The 22,602-nt window shown below is 42.5% G+C and overlaps 2 protein-coding genes across 5 annotated transcripts in view; one reads left to right on the top strand and one right to left on the bottom strand.

Moving 5' to 3' along the window:
* Positions 1–6,506, bottom strand: part of ppp3cb (protein phosphatase 3, catalytic subunit, beta isozyme) — a 35,786-nt gene extending 29,280 nt beyond the window's left edge. The window contains exon 1 of one of the 3 annotated variants that reach the window (XM_014198992.1): positions 6,083–6,506. In XM_014198992.1, coding sequence (XP_014054467.1) covers positions 6,083–6,131 — 49 coding nt within the window. In that variant the 5' untranslated portion in view covers positions 6,132–6,506. Of the gene's footprint in view, positions 1–5,499; positions 5,643–6,082 lie in introns of those variants that run through there. The other 2 variants (XM_014198990.2, XM_014198991.1) reach the window with 2 other exon arrangements.
* Positions 6,507–8,711: 2,205 nt separating this feature from the next.
* Positions 8,712–20,023, top strand: ube2d2 (ubiquitin-conjugating enzyme E2D 2 (UBC4/5 homolog, yeast)). Of its 2 annotated transcripts, XM_014198988.2 has the most exons (7): positions 8,712–9,121; positions 10,940–11,003; positions 17,772–17,803; positions 17,960–18,037; positions 18,269–18,374; positions 18,621–18,714; positions 18,919–20,023. In XM_014198988.2, exons 1-7 carry the CDS (start codon positions 9,098–9,100, stop codon positions 18,962–18,964), a joined length of 444 nt encoding a protein of 147 aa, XP_014054463.1. In that variant the 5' UTR covers positions 8,712–9,097; the 3' UTR covers positions 18,965–20,023. The 2 variants fall into 2 exon arrangements, with proteins under 2 accessions (XP_014054463.1, XP_014054464.1); XM_014198989.2 differs by lacking the exon at positions 10,940–11,003 and having other exon boundaries at positions 8,765–9,121.
* The last annotated feature ends 2,579 nt before the right edge of the window (positions 20,024–22,602 follow it).

The raw sequence follows: 22,602 nt of genomic DNA, 5'->3' as shown, positions 1-22,602 counted from the left end.
GTGTCATGCACAAAGTAGACGTCCTAACCGACATGCCGAAACTATAGATTGTTAACAACAAATTTGTGGAGTGATTGAAAAACTAGTTTTAATGACTCCAACCTAAGTGTATGTAAACTTCCGACGTCAACTGTATATACCACGGGTATAACAAAACATGTATTTTTACTGCTCTAATTACGTTGGTAACCAGTTTATAATATCAATAAGGCACCTCAGGTGTTTGTGGTATATGGCCAATTTACCACGGCTAAGGGCCCTTAGACTTAGTATATTTGCCATATACCACACCCCCTCATGCCTTATTTGTCTACTACTGTACATGTACAGGCAGTTGAAAAACACTAAAGTGTATTTTATCAACACTTCTGCTGTAGTTAGACCTGACAGCTCTGCATTTGCCATTGGTTAAAAAAAAACATCGCTGCGTTTCCCTGTGGCATCTTGGTGTGTGTTGTTGACTGCGTGTGAGGAACCTGTTTCTGTCTCAATATGTTGGCCTCTGCAAGACCTCGTGGAGAATGATACAACACATCTCAGGAGATCTGCTCATCCTACAGCCTGTCACTGCATAAATAAATGAGAGGGAGGAATTGAGTGATGAAAGAATGGGAGCATGGAACGAGAGGAGTGAGAGAGTGCAAAATAAGAAGGGGGGAGGGGTGTGATAGTGCACATGCTTGTGTGTGTGTGTGTGTGTGTGTGTGTGTGTGTGTGTGTGTGTGTGTGTGTGTGTGTGTGTGTGTGTGTGTGTGTGTGTGTGTGTGTGTGTGTGTGTGTGTGTGTGTGTGTGTGTGTGTGTGTGTGTGTGTGTGTGTGTGATCATGCCTCCACAATCTCTGACCCAGATCAGTTAGCAGCCTAGCACAGATCCATAGGTCTTTGAAGGTGTGTGTGTGTGTGCATGCTTCACACATGAAGGACCATCAGTGTACATATGCTCACACACACACGTACACACACACACACACTGACAGAAACAACGGTCCATCCCCTAACAGCATGTCCTCATTAGACAATCTCTCTCTTTCTCTCTCTCTCTACCTCCTTTATTTTCTCTCTCTGCCTCTCTCTCTGTACCTCTCTCCCTCCTTCTCTCCCTCACTGCATACTCTAAAGGGCTATAAATACTCTGTCCTGCCATAGTACGCACAGAACTAAGAGAAAACTGTCAACGTGTGACCTACCACACTACAGGCACCACACACATGAATATTAACTGTACACACACTCACTCACACAAATATCAATACTGTTGGGTTGTACTTTGAAATACTTGCTATACTAGAAGTTAACAGTTATATGTAGGAGGAATGTAAATGGTGGGGTCAAGAGAGGTTGGATAAGAAGTATGGGTCTGGAAAGTTACTAAGTGAGGTCACTGATAAGGTTGGATAGCTGTGGATTAGTGAGGAATGAGGGCCGAGGTTAAATCAGATGAAGGGAGAGGGAACAGTTTTATAACCCACATCCCTTAACTTCCTGCCTAGCAACAAAGAGATAGTGTTTAGACGTGCAAGCAGGAGACTCCTCCTAAAGGAGGGTATAAATACTGGTGCTGGTTGGCAGGAGACTCCTCCTAAAGGAGGGTATAAATACTGGTGCTGGTTGGCAGGAGACTCCTCCTAAAGGAGGGTATAAATACTGGTGCTGGTTGGCAGGAGACTCCTCCTAAAGGAGGGTATAAATACTGGTGCTGGTTGGCAGGAGACTCCTCCTAAAGGAGGGTATAAATACTGGTGCTGGTTGGCAGGAGACTCCTCCTAAAGGAGGGTATAAATACTGGTGCTGGTTGGCAGGAGACTCCTCCTAAAGGAGGGTATAAATACTGGTGCTGGTTGGCAGGAGACTCCTCCTAAAGGAGGGTATAAATACTGGTGCTGGTTGGCAGGAGACTCCTCCTAAAGGAGGGTATAAATACTGGTGCTGGTTGGCAGGAGACTCCTCCTAAAGGAGGGTATAAATACTGGAGCTGGTTGGCAGGAGACTCCTCCTAAAGGAGGGTATAAATACTGGTGCTGGTTGGCAGGAGACTCCTCCTAAAGGAGGGTATAAATACTGGTGCTGGTTGGCAGGAGACTCCTCCTAAAGGAGGGTATAAATACTGGTGCTGGTTGGCAGGAGACTCCTCCTAAAGGAGGGTATAAATACTGGTGCTGGTTGGCAGGAGACTCCTCCTAAAGGAGGGTATAAATACTGGTGCTGGTTGGCAGGAGACTCCTCCTAAAGGAGGGTATAAATACTGGTGCTGGTTGGCAGGAGACTCCTCCTAAAGGAGGGTATAAATACTGGTGCTGGTTGGCAGGAGACTCCTCCTAAAGGAGGGTATAAATACTGGTGCTGGTTGGCAGGAGACTCCTCCTAAAGGAGGGTATAAATACTGGTGCTGGTTGGCAGGAGACTCCTCCTAAAGGAGGGTATAAATACTGGTGCTGGTTGGCAGGAGACTCCTCCTAAAGGAGGGTATAAATACTGGTGCTGGTTGGCAGGAGACTCCTCCTAAAGGAGGGTATAAATACTGGTGCTGGTTGGAACATGTCTTTGTCTTATTCAGATGTTTGACCCATTGGGTGAATTAACTTAGTTTGAGCTTTGACTGGTTGTCTGTTAGTTTTTCACTGTGTTAGTCAGAACCTAACAATACTAACTGTACACACACTCTCACACACCCACACACAAACACCCACACACACCCACACACAAACACACACACACACACACACACACACACACACACACACACATGAATCCTAACTGTACACATACTCACACATACTCACACACACACACACCCACACACAAACACACACACACACACACACACACACACACACACATGAATCCTAACTGTACACATACTCACACACACACACACACACACACACGAATATTAACTATACACACACTCACATGAATAGTAACTGTACACACACACACATACAGATTCACACGCTCACAGGGCGCAAGGTGCCCCAAGCCATGCCAGGAGTGGTGTGTGTGTGTGTGTGTGTGTGTGTGTGTGTGTGTGTGTGTGTGTGTGTGTGTGTGTGTGTGTGTGTGTGTGTGTGTGTGTGTGTGTGTGTGTGTGTGTGTGTGTGTGTGCATGCATGCTTGCATTCCTGAACGAAAAATCCTTTCATCCTTCCTTCTTTCCTCCTTCCTTCCTTCCTTCCTACCTCAATACTGATCACTGATCTGACAGTGCTGAACAGGTTAAATAGCTCTGCAAAATTGTGGCTTATCCAATCCCATCTATCTTTATTTATATAATGTACAATATGTGAACCATTCAGACAAGACCTCTTTGCAGAGTAAGTCTGCGGAATGGAGAGATCTCTGATGATTGCTTCTATTCTCTGACTGGTATGCCTGAATGAAAGGTTCAACCGCTTAGCCTGAAAACGCTCTAATGTAATACCTGATAGCCTATCAACTTGAGGAGATTGCGTGAGTCACTAGAGAAATAAAAGACAGCTGGGTTAGTAGCAACTTTCCTCAGAAAGTGGACCATGAGGAGAGCACTAGTATGGCCATGGATAGTCACAATGTTTTTATTAACGGTACATGCAAGGCATGTGAGGAAAGGTGACTCGGGCTCTTCCTCAATAGTCTTCCCTCCATTCCTTGTGTCCTAACCTCCCGTCCTTTCCCTGCAAACTCTAAATGTCAATAGGCAGGCCAAATCGAGGGCTTTGACGATAGTTGATTAGTTTAATAAAATATGTGTTAGTGCTGGGCTGGAACAAAATCCTGCACATTGTGTGGTTCACCATGATTGAAAATCACTAGTCTTTCATATAAAATCTGTTGAGAACGGTTTGAAATCTGAGCCATTAGATTGGTTATAGTCCACAGGATCAGAAGATCCTATTGGTCCTGGGAGATTCTGTCTGTCCATTAGGCTACATCATACAATCCTCCATCTCTTTCTCTCTCTCTCTCTCTCTTCTCATCTACTTCAACTCCTCAATGTACCTGTCACATTCTCTCTTTGGTCTCCTGCCTCTCACCTAGCTCGCACTCCGTCCCGGTTCAGTGCCTCCATTCATCTGCCGTTGTGCTCTCTCTCTTCCAAATCGTCCTGATCCCTCCATCCTATCCCACGCTCTCCTAATCCATCTACAGTAGCCTACACACACCCATTTCTGGATGTAACAAAGCTACCGTCTGGGCTCCCTCACCATTCATAGGCCTACTGTAGTCATACTGCACTCATTTCACTAAAGGCCTTTATATATGCTCTCTCGGCTCCCTCCTCTCATCTGAAATGTTCTCTCTCACTGTGATGTGTCTCTCTCCTCTAGGCTACATTCTATTCTCACAGTGGCATTGAGCTAGATTATGTGTGTATGGGTTTGCATACTGCTGTTCAGTTTACTATTACAGATGAGCACTATAGCACACTGCCCAGCTGCGTTCCAACACACGCGCGCGCGCGTACGTGCACGCGCGGCGCACATGCACATACACCCAGCCAAACGCGCCCCACACGGAAAGCCCGGGCTTTCCCGAGCGAGTGTCAATCTGTCCCGCGTCCCCCTTTTTCCCACACCAGAAACCAGTGATAATCTCCCAGTTAGGCATCGTCGCATGTGACTACGTGCACACAGTCCACAAACTGCCAGGGTTGTTGTGACCACGATAAACATGACAATCTGTGCAGATCCTGTGTACTAAGGCTCGCTGAACCTCCATCACCTAGTCTGATGCCGCCAACGCGTAAAAGCCGCTCTTCATAAATACATTAAATATTCCATAATCTAATGATACAATAAAAGCATGATATCCTGCTTTAATGAACGCAGTAGGCTACATACAATATGCTGATACGCAACTAAGCATTCCGAAACTCCATTTTGTCTCTCATTTGGCTCTCAGTGAGAGAATGATCCGGGGAGGTCAATACAAATAGAATAGTGAGGAAAGTGAGACTTTACGCGCACAATTTGTGCAGATGCACATCATTTCATTAGGCATAATGTAGCACGAGGGAGCAACAAGAAACGTTAATAACGCGACATATGCACTATATTACGTTTCAAACCCACAAAAATATGAACACAACCATAGGTGCAGGACGAATGACATTATGAGCTACCATATTAAATCCATATATGGAACCGAATCTAGTCTCTTCTACCTCGCAAGTTGCATCCTAAAAACAATCAAACGAATCAATTGCCTGACGGTGTGAGTCAAATTTGCATAAAAATACATCTAGACATCGACCATTTAGACCAAGCTATAGAGCTCTCACAGCAGTTAACGTCATGGCTATGAACACTCCGATATCGCCTACGCATGGGACCTCACTAAAAATGGTTCAGGGATGAATAAATGGCAAGTCCCAAAACATATCCTCTATTCACATCGTCACTTCCACAGATCCATTTATTAACTCGTGACACCTACCCATTTCATCAACATCTAATAGCCTACATACAGGCCTAAGATCCCTAAATTAAGCAAAACAGACAATGTAGCCAATTATAATTTTACCTTTGAGTCTTCCTTTCGCTGTCATCGTCAAACTGCCAGAAATGTTTCATTGGAAAGAGATGCTATTCTCTCTCTCTCTCTCGCTCTCTCTCTCACACGCACTCTCTCTCTCGCTCTCTCTCTCTGGTGGGTACATGTAGGCCTACTTCAGAATACCACAGGGCACGGGGCGAATAAAGCGAGCTCATGCAGCATCACCATGTCACACTCAGTGCGCGGGGAGAGACATTCCCCAAAATAAGAAATAAAGGGGTAATTTCCTCATAGTGCACAGGTCGTACCACCCTCTCGGCATTCAGAACCTAAAACATATTTGCTGAGGACTCAAAAAGGTGGCAGTGTCAATCATCAAACACTGGCATCGATAGCTCGACTGTGTTGCTGTTTCATCAGTGACTCACAATCCAATATCCTTAGGAGTGTTTTGTTTTATTATTGGGGGATAAATTAAAAGGGGGGAGAAAAGGGGATACACACACACATGCAATCACATATCGACATTATTGCAGCCATGTTTGCAGCCAATGCAAAGCCAATGATCCAAAACAATAACGCATAAGCATCGTTATATAATTGTGCGTACTTTTAACCGGCCGATCGTCGGAGTTCATGCTCGCACCGCTGTCGGACATCCTCGGGGGCTTCTGTCAGGGGCCAACCAAATGTATCTGGTCCTCGGGCAGACGTCGAGAATGTTTGTAGTTGCGGGGTGCGTTTGCTGCAGTAGCATCCCTCGGTGTCTCCGTAATCTTTCAAACGGGTCTGCTGGGGAGGTCTGCGGCGTGTCTCTGGGGGAATAATGAGCTGATACCTGTCTTCTGGGGCATGCTGGGGCACCGTGTGGCCTGGATGAAGGTGTGAAAAGGCCTGGAGCGTACGAGGCTGCCTCTCTTCGCAGGACTCCCTCAGTGCGCTCTGTGGTGCGGCGACACCCCGGAATGGCGAAAGGAGGAACTCCCACGCACACACTCTGCCTCATACAGGGACAGCCTCATACCGCCATCCGGTGGAGGTTCTAATGCGGGGCTTCCCCCTTTCGTCCTACGAACCAACCCCCTGATATTCTGTTATTACCGGTGTGTGTATGTATGAATGTGTGTGAGCGCGTGTGCGTGTGTGTGTGTTCATAACAATAGGCTAATAATGATATATTTATTTTATTATAGGGGATCTGTCCCTATTGGGGATCTGCCTCAGAGCTCAGAGGAGAGCATATTCATTATTGTGGAAGCATCACACATCTATAAAGGGCATCACGTTTAGGGTATAGGCTACATATGCCTACCAATAAATACACACATACAATGCCCACCTGCAGTGGTATGTCTGATTTCTTTTTTGTGAGAATGCACACTGGGTTCAGGTTAGTAGAAGCAGCCCTCTGTATGCAGCGGTAGCTCTTTACTTTCCATAACGTTAGGTGAAGATCCAGCACAAATAGTAGTAGCCTCTCAGTCCCCTAGGCTGCATAAGTGCACTACACTCGTCCTCTATATGAACATTTATGGCGCAAGGGGTAGTGCCTGGTAGTGCACACCCTGTCTTCTTTAAACCTGGTTTAGGATAGTGGGGTGTAGAGACGCAATATCAACTGAAGCGCAATAAATTAACAGCATATAATGCACGTGAGTAAGTACAGAGTATAAACATGAATAAGAGGAGCATGATCTTATTTTCCATTACCGTCATTATTAGGCTGCTTTCCAAATAGACCAAGGTCTATATGTTTCATGTGAAAATGAATTCAAGTTAAGTCAAAACAGATAATGCATTAGTAAAGAGTTAATGCGGAATATTTGACATGCAATAAAAAATGACATTCTGTAAAATTGTGTTTAGGGTGACGTAGTGGACTGGAATGCTCCTATCTGTTATACTTTGTTCTGTACCATACAGTCATTGTTCTGCACAGTGACTTCCTTTAGTGCTATATTCTCGTGATAAGAACGTCAACCAGTCCTTATCCCTTAATAAAATTCACCATGGGATATGTATTTTATTGTTTAACTGTCCAATAGAAATGTAACAACCCATATTCATAAACAGGAATCATAATGATTTACCTGATTGTGGTGTGTTCAAACCATTTCTATTGCAACTCATTTGCTGTGAGATGTGTTAGTAAACCATTTGCAAGGATCTCTCATGAGCTTGCAGCAGTGCAAAATATATGCATGAAAGCCATTTTGGCTCGATTCGTTCACTATTGGGCGCGTTCGATCAGATCACTTTTGTCAGCCTTCCAAAGTGTCGCATTATGGGGGAAAAATTTGTCCAACTTGCGCCTACATGAGGACTGCATAAACTTTACAAAAGACATGTGATCAAAGGTCATGAAGTTTGACTGCAGACGACTGCCAATTTTTGCAGTTGCTCTTCACCAACTTCTGGTGCTTTCAAGACAACTGGGAAAACTGAACAAAAAAAATTGGTTGAATCATGACATCAGTGACTGGTCAGGAAATAACCCAGTTGCCTTGAACAGCACTGAAGTCTGAGATTTCCCAATTCCCAGTTGTTTTGAACACGTCATAAATCCTGTAGCCACCTCCAACATTGTGGTAGGCTCTATTATCAACCAATCATTAGGGTGTTTTGTTTGACACACATGAACGTGACCAACTTTGCTTTGGACTGATTCATGTGTAGGCTATAACTGAATGTGATATTTGAGGTTCTCTTTCACCAATTGATGCACACCTATATTTACAATACAGTTTGTGAGAATGTGATATGGGGGTTTGAGACATGCTTATTTCGACATCACAAAGAAAAACGTTTATAAACAATGGCAACACTTCCATGTGGCACTGAGCCTCGATGTTGAAAAACCTCATCAGTGTCTGACTTTCGGCTATCGAGATGCACTTCCGCCTCTTCACTCTTGGACTGTCGTCTACAATCGGTTGTTTTCGGCTTACTACTCAAACGAGCCCATTCATATCCTGTCGCCTGTTGAGAGCCAAAATGACGTCAATTGCACCGCTATGTTGTCCGCGCGCAATCTCTTGCTGCATTCATGTGCTAGTTGAAACTAAGAAACTCGGACATTCGACTTACTAACTGGTTGTAGTTTATACACGTGCCGCGTTCAACGAATCAGGAGGTATGCCATTTCCGAGTTTTGTAGTTCCTACTAGTACATGAACGCGGCATGAAGTGCTGAGGTCGCGTTCCCCTGCTCAGACGTTGCATGCGTTAACCAATGGTTGCGTGCAACGTGATCGACTGCCAGATTGCTATAACATATAATTTGGTTAGCTGATACTTCAAATACGTATCCAGACATTGTAAGATCTGGCAGGCGTCAATAACGCATTAGCAGAGGAACGCGCCCAATAGTAAAAGCAGGGTGAGTGAGTGGTTTGGTAGCCGCTGCAGTAGGAGGAAGGAACGCGGTTCTACCCCTAGTTAGTCTCTTTCAGTTTCGCCATAAAAATATATCAGTGTGCCCATTCAAATAGCAATCTGTGATTTTAGTACTAGACTAGGGTATTATTTGAGATAAAAATATTTCGAATAGTTACCCCCGGATAGAGACAGCAGCCGCCATTTTAATCGAGTATAACACATTTTCGGTGACAGCGCTAGCACAACAATGGCTCTGAAAAGAATTCACAAGGTAAGGAAGTCAACGACAAGGCCCAATGTTTCGCAGTTATAATAAAAAAGCGATATGTTCAAAGATGTTTTCTATTAGATGTGTCATCTGAATGATGTCGGGATTAAATGTTGTGTGTTTAAAAGCTTGTTACCCACAGTACGGCAAATGGGCTCACGGCCGTGAAGCAATGCGCCTCCGTCGGTGTTCGATCCACATTTTTGGGCCCTCCACCTTTTGATAACGTTACTAGTTTGCCTTCTAACGTTAGCTCGTTAGGTTAGTAATGTATCTTTATCCAGAGAAGATCAATGTACTTTACATATCTATAATCGCATCATTCAAACTAACTGGTTTACATTATAGTCGTTTGATTGGTAGTTAGCTGGCTAACAACATTCTTTAGGTAACTAGTTACGTAGCTAGCTATGGCTAATTCAGTCGGCGGCTAACGTTAGTTGTCTGCTAGCTATCCAGACAGCTTTCTAGCTAATGGTAGTTATGCTAGCCATTTAAATATATTTTAATGTTTTATGTCACACAAATCCAGTAATCACTTGGCTAACTAGATAAAACATGACGAATGCAGCTAGCTAGCCCCTCACTTCATATCCCAGCCTTCCACTCCACTAACTTAACAGATTTAAATGGGGCCCCGAGAAACGGTAGTGTGCTAACGTTAACTGTCTAGTTAACAAGATGAGTTATAGTTTTATTCTCACATTAGTTAGCTACATAATGCAGCTAGCTAACCAGTTAGTTGGATGTTTACTAGATGGGTAGATCACCCAATGGGCCTTTTTTTATTACATGTAATTGTCAGTCATCACGCATACTTTTAATCAAGATACAATGCGTGACAGTTAGCCAGCTAACATTGGGGCATTGTTAACAAGCTAAAGTTATCAATTCATTACTTTTGGTAGTCATGTTGACAAAATATGTCCAGCTAACGTTAGTAGGTACCAGGCAATCCCAGTAATAGCTGCCATGATGTTGACTAAATATCCTGGATATCTCAGGGGTCACTTGGGGAAATGTTTTTTTTTTTGTTATGTAACGTTTAATTAGTTCATTTTCGATTACCAAAAGCTCAGTAGAATGAAATTGTGAGATCAGGCAGTTAAATCTAAGAACATTTTACTGTTTTTAGGTGTTCTGTTGTGAACTCTGGTGTCACATTACTAGTGAGGGCATGATGTATAGAGGGCAGTCTTGGTGGGTGGGTGTATGTGTGGTTTATTGATGAACAGTCCATTTGAGCTGCTCAATAGAACTTGATTGATATGGACTTCTGGCTGCCTCTTAACATTGTGAATAATCAAGTTGTTGTATACCAAATATGAGGAGTATATCCCCTTTGCCCTCAGAACAACCTCAATTTGTTGGGGCATGTACTCTACAAGGTATCAAAAAGTGTTCCACAGGGATGCTGGCCCATGTTGACTCCAATGCTTCCCACAGTTGTGTCAAATTGGCTGGATGTCCTTTGGGTGGTGGGCCATTCTTGATACACACGGAAAACTATTCAGTGTGGAAAAAAATCCAGCAGCGTTGCAGTTCTTAACACACTCAAACCGGTGTGCCTGGCACCTACTGCCTACTCAAGGCTAAAAAAATCCTTCTTTAACCTGTCACCTGCCCTTCATCTACACTGATTGTGGTGGATTTAACAGATTACATCAAGGCATCATAGCTTTCACTTGGATGTACCTGGCCAGTCTGTTATGGAAAGAGCAGGTGTTCTTAATGTTTTGTTTATTCAGTGTATGTATTGGTCTATAGGCGCATACGTTCAAATAGTATTGTCATTGCTAACCACTTACTCCTGTCTGTCAGGAGTTGAATGACTTGGCACGGGACCCACCAGCCCAGTGTTCAGCAGGACCAGTAGGAGATGACAGTAAGTAGCTCCTCATCAGGCAACACAACAATACTATGACATTTCAGGCTTTCAAAGGTCTTGTAACAAGCAAACAAACAAGTAGGCTAGATGCAGATAGTTTTTCTCAATGGTGGTGAGTCTGGTGCACCCTGGTTTATTCGGAATCTCTCAGTGAACCAGAATCACAGAAAATCTGGATTGCATATTTAAAAAACAACATTTTTTTCATAAAAACATTTTTTGTTGTTGTTGTCACATACACTGGATAGGTGCAGTGAAATGTGGTGTTTTACAGGGTCAGTCATACTAGTACGGCACCCCTGGAGCAAATTAGGTTTCACTTTGTGTTGGGTCAGGTACCAGGAAGTTTGTGCAATCTAATCATTATTTTATGGCTCCAGTAGGGTTGGTGAGATGTCCGTCATAGCCAGCAGCAGCATGAAACTCTGTCACTGCCTTGCCATATCGGACCTGACAGTGACCCCCATAAACAGTATATTATCAATTAATTGATCAGATTGCACATGTTTCCCTGTATCTGACAAATGACCAAAAACCAAGCCATTTTAACAGGAAGGGAATTAATTTGTATGGAATGACTGGTTTTCATCAAGCTGTCAGCTCCAGAAGAAGCTTCTCACTGTAATCTGGTTCAGGTTATTAATCAACCTACCAGGGTGTTTACATACACTACAGGAACAAGATCGTCTACATGCATTGATCACATTTTTACTAATACTGTATTATTTAGTCGATTGTTTGATCGATAGACAGTTGGTTGACCAAGATTTCTTTAGTCGAGCAGTAGCACAAAAAAATGTTGATGGTTTAGAAGACACCTGTGTGATTCGCGCCTATCTGAGTGGACTAATCCATTGTGGAGGCCGTGGGGATGGCACAGTCCATCACTCTGATGTGCTACTGAAATTCTATATGGTTGTATTACGTAAGAACAGTGGCGCAACACTAATAAAAATATAATTTTATAACATGCGCTTTCTACCGCGTTGGATAGCGGTCGCTGTCCACGGTTCTGAAACTCATCAGTGCACTTTTAAACTGCCGCTTGTTCCTAGACCATGTTGCTGCACAATAGCAGAGTTATCCAGCATATTGGTGTTGAGAACAATGCGGTGGTGGCAGCAGCAGAGTTAGGAGACGAGAAAACAGCCCTTGCCTTAATTGTTTAAGAAAGGTGACGAGAGGGGGAACCCCAACTTAATTAGGTCTATAATTAATATACTTAACCCCCTAAATTGTTTTTATAAAATGAAAATCAATAGCCTAACTGTTAAAAGTGCCTGGCTTTATAAAGACAGATTCTGCTTGTGTTGCCTGTTTGAGTGTTTGTTTAATAGCCTACTGATTCCGTGAGCATCAAGCCCCACACAACCACATGTTGGATAAACAATTTCACAAATTCGGCTGTTTTTCATATTTGCTATGCTGTAATAAAGGCGTTCCACTTTTTCATTAGAACAGCCTCTCTGGTATTACTTCTAATTTATTTAGTGTTTACACTGTTCCAAATTGTCCCAAGAAATTATAATAACCCTCTTTCTCTTGATCTCATTACTTATTATTATAATGAGGATCATAATAACAATGTCATTATCATTAGTAGGATTAGTATAGCAGCCTTGTATAACCACCATCGAACTGTGGGCCTAAGAGCGCATCCTGTTTAGTCTTAATAGTAACTTAGTAACTTATTTAGGCCTATATTTCAATACTTATAGTGCATTCGGAAAGTATTCAGACCCCTTGACTTTTTCCACATTTTTTTTACATTACAGGAGAATAAGGAATCTAAAAAAGATGTTTTCCATCAATTTAATTCATCTTCACACCCAAAAAATGACACAGCAAAAACAAGATTTCACTGTCATTTTCGGAGTTGATTGTGTGTAGATTGATGATATGGGGGGGGACATTTCAGAGTAAGGCTGTAACGATGGCACTGTATCTATCAGTCATTCATTCCTTCATGTCATCACACCGCATACGAGTCATTCATCAATCAAGCATTTTAGTTTTAAAATAAAATGACAAAGCGAACCTTGGATAATTAGCATAAACAGTAAATAAGCTGCTCCATTTCGGAAATTGCATTCACGAATGAAAACGACTATTTTTAGTCTTTGCTGAAATAATGGCTTTACAAAAAAGCATTACCACAGACTCTCTGTTACGCTTATAATTTTAGTGTTTACATTGTTCCAAACGGTCAAAGATTATATTGTAATCTAACACCACCTGTTTTGCACACATAATATACACACAGCGCCTGCTCCTTACCTTTTGATCTCCGGTATTTTTCACAACTAGTCAAATTTATTCCACACTTCTGACTTCCCCTTTTACCTCCTGAGCAACCAGTAAACATCCCCCCCATTCGAGTTTATTTGTCACGTCCTCTGCATCCATTTGACTGTTGTGTGTTCGGAATTTGTGATTATGATAGGACCTCTATACCAGGCGGTGTCAGAGGAAGACCCTAAAATTTGTCAGACTCCAGCCACCCTAGTCATAGACTGTTCTCTCTGCTACTGCAGGGCAAGTGGTACCGGAGCACCAAGTCTCGGTCCAAAAGGCTTCGTAACAGCTTCTACCCCCAAGCCATAAGACTCCTGAACAGCTAATCAAATGGCTAACCAGAATATTGTAATTGTTCCCCCCACCCCCTCTTTTATGCTGCTGCTACTCTGTTTATTATCAATGCATAGTCACTTTAACTCTACTTACATATTACCTCGACTAACCGGTGCCCCCGCACATTGACTCTGTACTGGTACCCCCTGTATATAGCCTCACTACTGTTATTTTACTGCTGCTCTATAATTGTTTTTTTACCTATCTATTTTTTACTTTTTTTCCTTAACTGCATTGTTGGTTAAGGGCTTGTAAGTAAGCATTTCGCTGTAAAGTCTACACCTGTTATATTAGACACGTGACAAATTAAAAAATAAATCTGCATTGCTTGCTGTTTGGGGTTTTAGGCTGGGTTTCTGTATTGCACTTTGTGACATCAGCTGATGTAAAAGGGGGTTTCTAAATGAATTTGATTGATTTGATATAGGGCAGGCCCTATTGGTCACGTGCATGCAATGCATACATGTGTCACATAAAGAGAGCAAGGGTTGAGGGAATAGGGAATGGTTTTTCTCTAAACAAATGAGGGATTTCGTTAACAGACCTTTCCAGTCAGAAATGGCTGTAATTATGTTACAGCTTCAGCAATACGGACAGTGCGATAAACACTGATGATCTGTGGTGGTAGCTGCAGCAGGGAGGAGAACGAAACAATGGTTGTCACTCGCTGTCTTTTTTATCTTTTTTAAACAGCGTATCAAGTCTGAGCCCGTCACAATCAAATCAATTGCGGTCGGACTCCTTTTTAGTCATTTGTGTCTTAATTATTTCATCAAATAGTGCGCTTATAGCATCAGACAAGCTTGGTGCATATAGTTGATTTGATAAAATACATAGGATATGTCTGTATGGAAAAATACACATTAAAAAAATTCTACCAATTGATTAGTCGAAAGAAGAAAGATTTTAGGGGATAGCCCTAATCCATACCCATTGGATGTAGTAATCACATCTGACTGGCTGATTTACTGCAAATTAAGAAATTGTTATTAAACTGCATTATAAAGCCAAGTTAAATTATTTAAAGAATGATGGACAACTTTGGAATACTTTAAATGAAATGGGCAGAAAGACACTTTCATCGAATCAGATGGCTTATTCATCACAACCATTTATGTTCCCAGTTATTGTAATGATTACTTCATTTGTAAAGTGGCAAACTTTGTTTTTTAGAATGAACAGCATTGTAAGTTAGAATTTTGTGAAGTTGGTGTGGGAGCGGTGGAGGAATTGTTATTGATCAATAATGGCATTGACAACTTAGATGGAAAGCTACTGAGGATTGTAGCTGACTCTCTGGCCACTCCTATCTGTCATATCTGAGTCTAGAGGAAAGTCTTTGTCCTCAGGCCTGGAGGGAAGCCAAAGTCATTCCGCTACCCAAGAGTGGTATAGTGGCCTTTACTGGTTCTAGACAGCAGACCTATCAGCTCTTAGTAAACGAAAGAAAAATATGTCTGACTAAATACAATGCTTTTTCTCTGACTTTATAGTCTGCTCTATAGACAGGGGCACTCAACATGTACTGCACTGATACAAATAACTCATTAGTTGAAAGAAATTGATAATAAGAAGATTGTGGGAGCTGTACTGTTAGATTTCAGTGGAGGCTTTGATATCAAATCAAAGTTTATTTGTCACGTGCGCCAAATACAACAGGAAGACCTTACAGTGAAATGCTTACTTACAAGCTCTAACCAATAGTGCAAAAAAGGTATTAGGTGAACAATAGGTAAGTAAAGAAATAAAACAACAGTAAAAATACAGGCTTTATACAGTAGCGAGGCTATAAAAGTAGCGAGGCTACATACAGACACCGGTTAGTCAGGCTGATTGAGGTAGTATGTAGAGGTGTGTAACAGTTTAGCTTCCGTCCCTCTCCTTGCCCAAACCAGGTACCCTCTGCACACATCAACAACAGCCACCCTGGAAGCATCATTACCCATCACTCCACAAAAGCCGCAGCCCTTGCAGAGCAAGGGGAACAACTACTTCAAGGTCTCAGAGCTAGTGTCGTCACCGATTGAAACGCTATTAGCATGCACCCCGCTAACTATCTAGCCATTTCACATCAGTTACATATGGTTAAAGTGACTATGCATATATAATGAACAGAGAGTAGCAGTAGCGTAAAAGAGGGGTTGGCGGGTGGTGGGTGGCGGGACACAATGCAGATAGCCCGGTTAGCCACTGTGCGGGACCACTGGTTGGTCGGCCCAATTGAGGTAGTATGTACATGAATGTATAGTTAAAGTGACTATGCATATATGATAAACAGAGTAGCAGCGTAAAAAGAGGGGGGGGGGGGCAATGCAAATAGTCCGGGTAGCCATTTGATTACCTGTTCAGGAGTGATTACCTGTTCAGGAGTCTTATGGCTTGGGGGTAAAAACTGTTGAAAAGCCTTTTTGACCATAACCTGCTGTTGAGAACTTGTTTTAACAACCTGTGCCATATCATTCAGCGCTATTCATCTAATAGAACTGAGGGTTTTCTTTAATAGAAGCTTCTCTAATGTCAAACATGTAGGTTTTGGTGTACTGCAGGGCAGCTCTCTAGGCCCTCCACTCTTATTTTTTTATATTAAACAAAGCCTATGACCATGTATGCTGATTCAACCATATGTGTCAGCAACCACAGCTAATAAAGTCACTGAAACCCTTAACATGCAGTTGCAGTCTGTTTTGGAATGGGTCTTCTACATCTCTAAAACTAAGAGCATTGTATTTGGTACAAATCTAGACCTCAGCTGAATCTGGTAATGAATGGTGTGGCTGTTGAACAAGTTGAGACTAAATTACTTGGTGTTACCTTAGATTGTGTGTGCGTTATATATATATGACATGCCACCAGGTCTCTTCACAGTCCCCAAATCCAGAACAAATTCCAGAAAACCTACAGTATTATATAGAGCCACTATTGCATGGAGCTCCCTTCTCATTACTCAAATGAACAGCAAACCTGGTTTAAAAAATAAAGCTGAAGCAGCACAACGCCTCTCCCCTATTTGACCTAGATATTTTGTGTGTATGTATTATGTAGGCTGTGTGTCGTTTCAACATTTTATGTAGTTCTGTTATTGTCTATCAATGTTCTGTGTTTCATGTTTTGTGTAGAACCCAGGAAGAGTAGCTGCAGCTTTCGGCAACAGCTACTGGGATCCTAATAAAATACCACATGAACACAACCACTAGCTATAACCCTCTGTAGCAAGCCGTGCAAAAGCACAATATAACATACTTTTGCTGTTCTGAGACCTCTTGTAGTCAAATAGGCTAATGTATGAGATCACGCAGTGTTTACTCAAATTCCATTTATTGATCATAATAAGATATGAAGTTCAAAGCCATTAACAAACTGAGTGTCAAAGGCCATCTGATATCGTTCTGCTAAATGATATTGATATTAGTCTTATCAGGGAATAGAGTGATGAAATGCATTGGCTTATCGTACCAGTGTTGTCTCTAGAAAACTAAGTGATTCCACTGTTTGTCTGCCTGCTTGAGAATCACTAGCTGTTAACCACTCTCTGGCAACCATCTGATCTGGTATACTAGCCCTGCCCTGCGCCCTCCATGTTGTACAAGCTAGACTAGTTGTTGTTTTGAAAGGAAAATGTGACAAATGTTGAGCTTTTGTCACCCTTGTCCAAAACTTGTTTTGGGCTTCTAAAATCCCAGATAGGCAAGAGTAGCAACCTGGGTCTTTCAAATAAAATGGTTGTATAATGGTCCTAAACTCTTTTATTCCTTATATATTTTCTCACATGTCCCCATCTTTACTTCAGGATGGTATTGGTGCATTTGTCTAAAATGTTCTGAAGTTCTAGTTCATTTTAGTTGAGCGCTTCACATACATTATCTTTAGATGGCATTCGGCCACTCCCCTGTGTTTTTAGGACGGATTACGGCAGTAATATAACAATTGCTTTAATACAAATATCCATTTGCTTAACTACTGCACTGACATCATGAATGATGTCAATCAGAAAAACAATCTACTGCTGGAATGGTATTATAAGTGATGTAGAATGAATATCCAGCCCCACCCTGGGCTTTGCCTCATCCTGACTTCACAGCATTCAACACTCGCTACACTGCCTACGTCTGACGGTTTCACTGCTCTCTCTTTCAGTGTTTCACTGGCAAGCCACGATAATGGGACCTGTAAGTACTGTGACGACAATCAGTCATGATCATAAATATGAGCTTCTATTACTTTCTATAGTACAGTGTTTCTCGCCATGATGACATTTTCCTAATGACCTGTGAAGCTCTAAGATTGACTTGATACTAATGGTGCTGAATCTTCTATTCTAACAGAATGACAGTCCTTATCAGGGTGGGGTGTTCTTCCTGACTATTCACTTTCCCACAGACTACCCCTTTAAACCGCCAAAGGTGAGCAAGAAATACGTGTGTACACACACACGCACACTGAATTTACAGACGACATCCACTTATCGTAGTCAATCATACACACATGCATTTGTTTGAACGTGTTGTTTATGTGATGGCTGTAACTGCGTCGTTTCGTGATGCTCCTTTTCTGTACCCTTCATCCATTTTTGTTATTTCTTCTTCCTCCTCTGAACTCAACCACGTCCGTTCTGTTTGTTTCTCTGTGTGCAGGTTGCGTTTACCACGAGAATCTACCACCCAAATATCAACAGCAACGGCAGCATCTGTCTGGACATCCTGCGATCACAGTGGTCTCCCGCCCTCACCATCTCCAAAGGTACACCGTACAATGCACCGTACAATAGAGTATATGGAAGATGTGAATAAAACCGCTTTGTTTTTATTTCACTTTAACGTCGTAAAATATGCATTTTTTGGGGGGGGGAGGTTGATTCCTGTGTCTGGTGCGGTATGAGTGACTGACTGAACCTTCTCCTCTTTTTCTGTCTGTTTTGTAACTCATTTAAGTTCAGCTCTCCTTCAGTCCTAAACCAATAACAGAACCTTGACCTCTTCCTTTTAGTTCTCCTGTCAATCTGCTCTCTGCTGTGCGACCCAAACCCAGACGACCCCTTAGTACCTGAGATCGCCCGCATCTACAAGACGGACAGGGAAAAGTGAGTATATAGCTTCAGAGGATTGTGTTCTTTAGGATGACATAAAACCTCTTGAGTCCATGTGGTTAACATAGGATGATCTTGTTAGATCCTTTAGGTAATCCTCTGGTTATTGGTCTGTATGCTAAAACTGTTGAACAGATAGTAATCTGGACACCTACTGTATTCAAGAAGCAGAAATTCACTACTTTTCTCTGCTTTCAGGTACAACAGAATAGCTCGGGAATGGACACAAAAGTATGCAATGTAGTGTTGGCGTAGAATCATGACCAACCACCTCTACAGCTAATGTTAGCAGAGCTTTAAAAGTAAAGAGAAAAAAATGAAAAAGAGATCTTGTTGGTTTCCATTGGAGTGCTTTCTTTGAGCCACATCCCCCCTTAACCAGAGCACCTGTAATCTCCCTCTTTCCTGCCCACCCTTCACGACCAGTCCACCCACCTCGGCCTCTCCACCCAACTTAACCTGGCAGCCATGGTGTACATATTCTCAAACTGCAGTCCCCCCCCTTGCCCCTTGTGCTCCTTTCATACCCACCCCACGCTCCCCTCCTTATTCCTGGTCATATTCCTGATGCAGGCTGGGCTGTTCTTCTCCCCTGCTGACGTTCCCATAGGGCCTTGCCTTGGGCCCTACCTGCACCCTCACCCCAAATGTTCTTCACTCTTAAAGCATTCCTTATCTGTATGACTAGGGGACTATTCCTTTCTTTTTTGGGGGGGGAGTCTGAAATTGAGGGATTTTTTTTTTTTTTTACTCTACCTTGTTTTCTTTCCTGATCTCCCAGCTATATAGGCATGATTTCAGGAAAGCTTTTCACATGTTGAGCCGGGGACACTCGTGTGTTTTGTATAAAATCTAGTAAGGAATTCTTTTAATCATAGCAGGCTATAAAATGGAAAAGTGTTATGGCCTTGAATTATATGAAAGGACTTGAATTTATCCACTCTCCCCTACTATTGCCATAAGCCAAGATTGTTCCCTTGCACGCGTGTGTGTGTGCGCACACACACACACCCAAACTCAGTTTCTCCAAGACCACCACCTTCGTTACATTCACAAACTGGAGGTTTTGGACCAGGTATTTAAATAAAGTTTTCTTAGTTTAACCTGTTTTATTTCCCTATAACTCATAGGTTGCATTTTTGTTATTGTTGAAATTCGAGGCTAACATCTTCAGGCTTGGGCTCTGGGTGCGAGGACAAAATGCTCCTCACACAAACAAACTCTGTATATTAAATTACCTGAGAGGCTCTTTGAGCTTTGTGTGTTGATTAAACTGTGTAATAAAAACTATGACTCAAGCGTCCACTGAGTTTCAAGCATCACTTGCTAGAGAGATGGATGGAAGACCGCTACTGGTTTTGCTTCATGTCTTTCAATAGTTTTTTCCCTGCTAAATTAAAAGGGGAAAAATGCATATTAAGGGCTACCATGTCTAATGTGGCCCTAATATGTAAATATTTTTTTTATGTAAATACATTTTGCTCTGAGGAATTGCTCTGAAATGCTGTAACTTTACCACTTGCCTTACAAGTATCTGCCTGTCAATACATTTTATCACATCTTACATAAATAATATGTTGAAAATGTGACATAACTGTTTAATTTGTTTAACCAATATTTCATGATGTTTATGTAGTAGCTTATGGGTTTTTTTCTCCCAAAACATCTAAATAAGTTGTCTGACTGTTGACAACCTACAGCAGAGTTCATCAACTATATTCAGCCGCGGGAAGCACCGCCTGAAAAATCTGAATTTAAAAAATCACAAGTAGTCCACTGGGCCTTTACTAGTATTAGCGGGCGATATAAACTTAGAAAAAAAAGAATCATCCTCTCACTGTCAAATGTTTATTTTCAGAAAACTTCACGTAAATATTTGTATGAACATAAGATTCAACAACTTTGACATAAACTGAACAAGTTCCACAGACATGTAACTAACAGACATTGAATGTGTTCCTGAACAAAGGGGGTTAAAAAAAAAGGTTAGTCAGTGTCTGGTGTGGCCACTAGCTGCATTAAGTACTGCAGTGCATCTCCTCATGGACTGCACCAGATTTGCAAGTTCTTGCTGTGAGATGTTACCCCACTCTTCCACCAAGGCACCTGCAAGTTCCCAGACATTTCTGGGGGGGATGGCTGTAACCCTCACCCTCCGATCCAACAGGTCCCAGACGTGCTCAATGGGATTGTGATCGGGGCTCTTCGCTGGCCATGGCAGAACACTGACATTTCTGACTTGCAGGAAATCACGCACAGAACGAGCAGTATGGCTGGTGGCATTGTCATGCTGGAGGGTCATGTCAGGATGAGCCTGCAGGAAGGGTACCACATGAGGGAGGAGGATGTCTTCCCTGTAACGCACAGCGTTGAGATTGCCTGCAATGACGACAAGCTCAGTCCGATGATGCTGTGACACACCGCCCCCAGACCATGACGGACCCTGCACCTCCAAATTGATCCCGCTCCAGAGTACAGGCCTCGGTGTAACGCTCATTCCTTCGACGATAAACGCAAATCCGACCATCACCCCTGGTGAGACAAAACTGCGACTCGGCAGTGAAGAGCACTTTTTGCCAGTCCTGTCTGGTCCAGCGATGGTGGGTTTGTGCCCATAGGTGACGTTGTTGCCGGTGATGTCTGGTGAGGACCTGCCTTACAACAGGCCTACAAGCCCTCAGTCCAACCTCTCTCAGCCTATTGTGGACAGTCTGATCTCTGATGGAGGGATTATGCGTTCTTGGTGTAGTTGTGATGTTCGGATGTACCGATCCTGTGCAGGTGTTGTTACACGTGGTCTGCCACTGCGAGGACGATCAGTTCTCTGTCCTGTCTCCCTGTTGCACTGTCTTAGGCGTCTCACAGTACGGACATTGCAATTTATTGCCCTGGCCACATCTGCAGTCCTCATGCCTCCTTGCAGCATGCCTAAGGCACGTTCACGCAGATGAGCCGGGACCCTTGGCATCTTTCTTTTTGTGTTTTTCAGAGTCCGTAGAAAGGCGTCTTTAGTGTCCTAAGTTTTCATAACTGTGACCTTATTTGCCTACCATCTGTAAGCTGTTAGTGTCTTAACGACCATTCCACAGGTGCATGTTCATTAATTGTGTATGGTTCATTGAAACAAAACATCCACATCAAATTAAATATTTTTCTTGATCAAATAACATGGGAAATAACTTTTTGTGCAGTATTAATTTACCATAATTTCAAACCACAACGTCAATGTACATTAATGTATTGTCCATAGGCTGGTCATACCTTTGTACCTGTTGACTTTCCATCACCATGAAGAATAACAATGCACAATACAGTAATTGAGTTCATTGCGACATCAAATGGATTGTGATGTGGCTCAGTTGGTAGAGTATGGTGTTTGCAATGCTAGGGTTGTGGTTTCAATTCTCACGGGGGACCAGTGGCAGTTCTAGATCATTTCAACTGGGGGGGCCAAGCTGGGGCCAGTTGTACTGTTAGAGGGGCCAGTTACATTAGACGTTATTGTTGTCATATCAGTTTTTTCACTGCATTCATTCATTAGCAGGCAAAAGACCATGTTCATAATCATTAGTGTTCCTCATTGCCACGGGCAAAAATTAGTTATGTAAAAATTATTTCATACTTCACATTTAGGGGGGCCACAAGGGGGTCCAAAATTGTTGTCACAGGGGCACTGGCACCCCCTGCGGGGGACCAGTACAAAAAAGTATGCTCTGGATAAGAGCATACACCGGTACAAAAATGTAAAAGGAATGAATAGACCATTTCAGTTTTCACATTGAAATAAATTGCATTTGCAAAGTATTTCAAGAAACTGGAAAGCATATCAAGCAAGTATTTTTATATTCCACAAATATTATCAAAATTACTGTTTTGTACAGA

This window comes from Salmo salar, chromosome ssa05 (assembly GCF_905237065.1).
Source record: "Salmo salar chromosome ssa05, Ssal_v3.1, whole genome shotgun sequence".
Lineage (NCBI taxonomy): Eukaryota > Metazoa > Chordata > Actinopteri > Salmoniformes > Salmonidae > Salmo > Salmo salar.
Note: the sequence above shows the minus strand (reverse complement) of the source record. Positions and strands in the feature narration are given on the sequence as shown.

Excerpts from the sequence above, each read along its gene's own strand:
- ube2d2 (XM_014198988.2), top strand. The coding sequence starts at position 9,098 with ATGGCTCTGAAAAGAATTCACAAG. Across the intron at positions 11,004-17,771 it reads AGGACCAGTAGGAGATGACA|TGTTTCACTGGCAAGCCACG; the intron begins GTAAGTAGCTCC and ends TCTCTCTTTCAG. Across the intron at positions 17,804-17,959 it reads AAGCCACGATAATGGGACCT|AATGACAGTCCTTATCAGGG; the intron begins GTAAGTACTGTG and ends CTATTCTAACAG.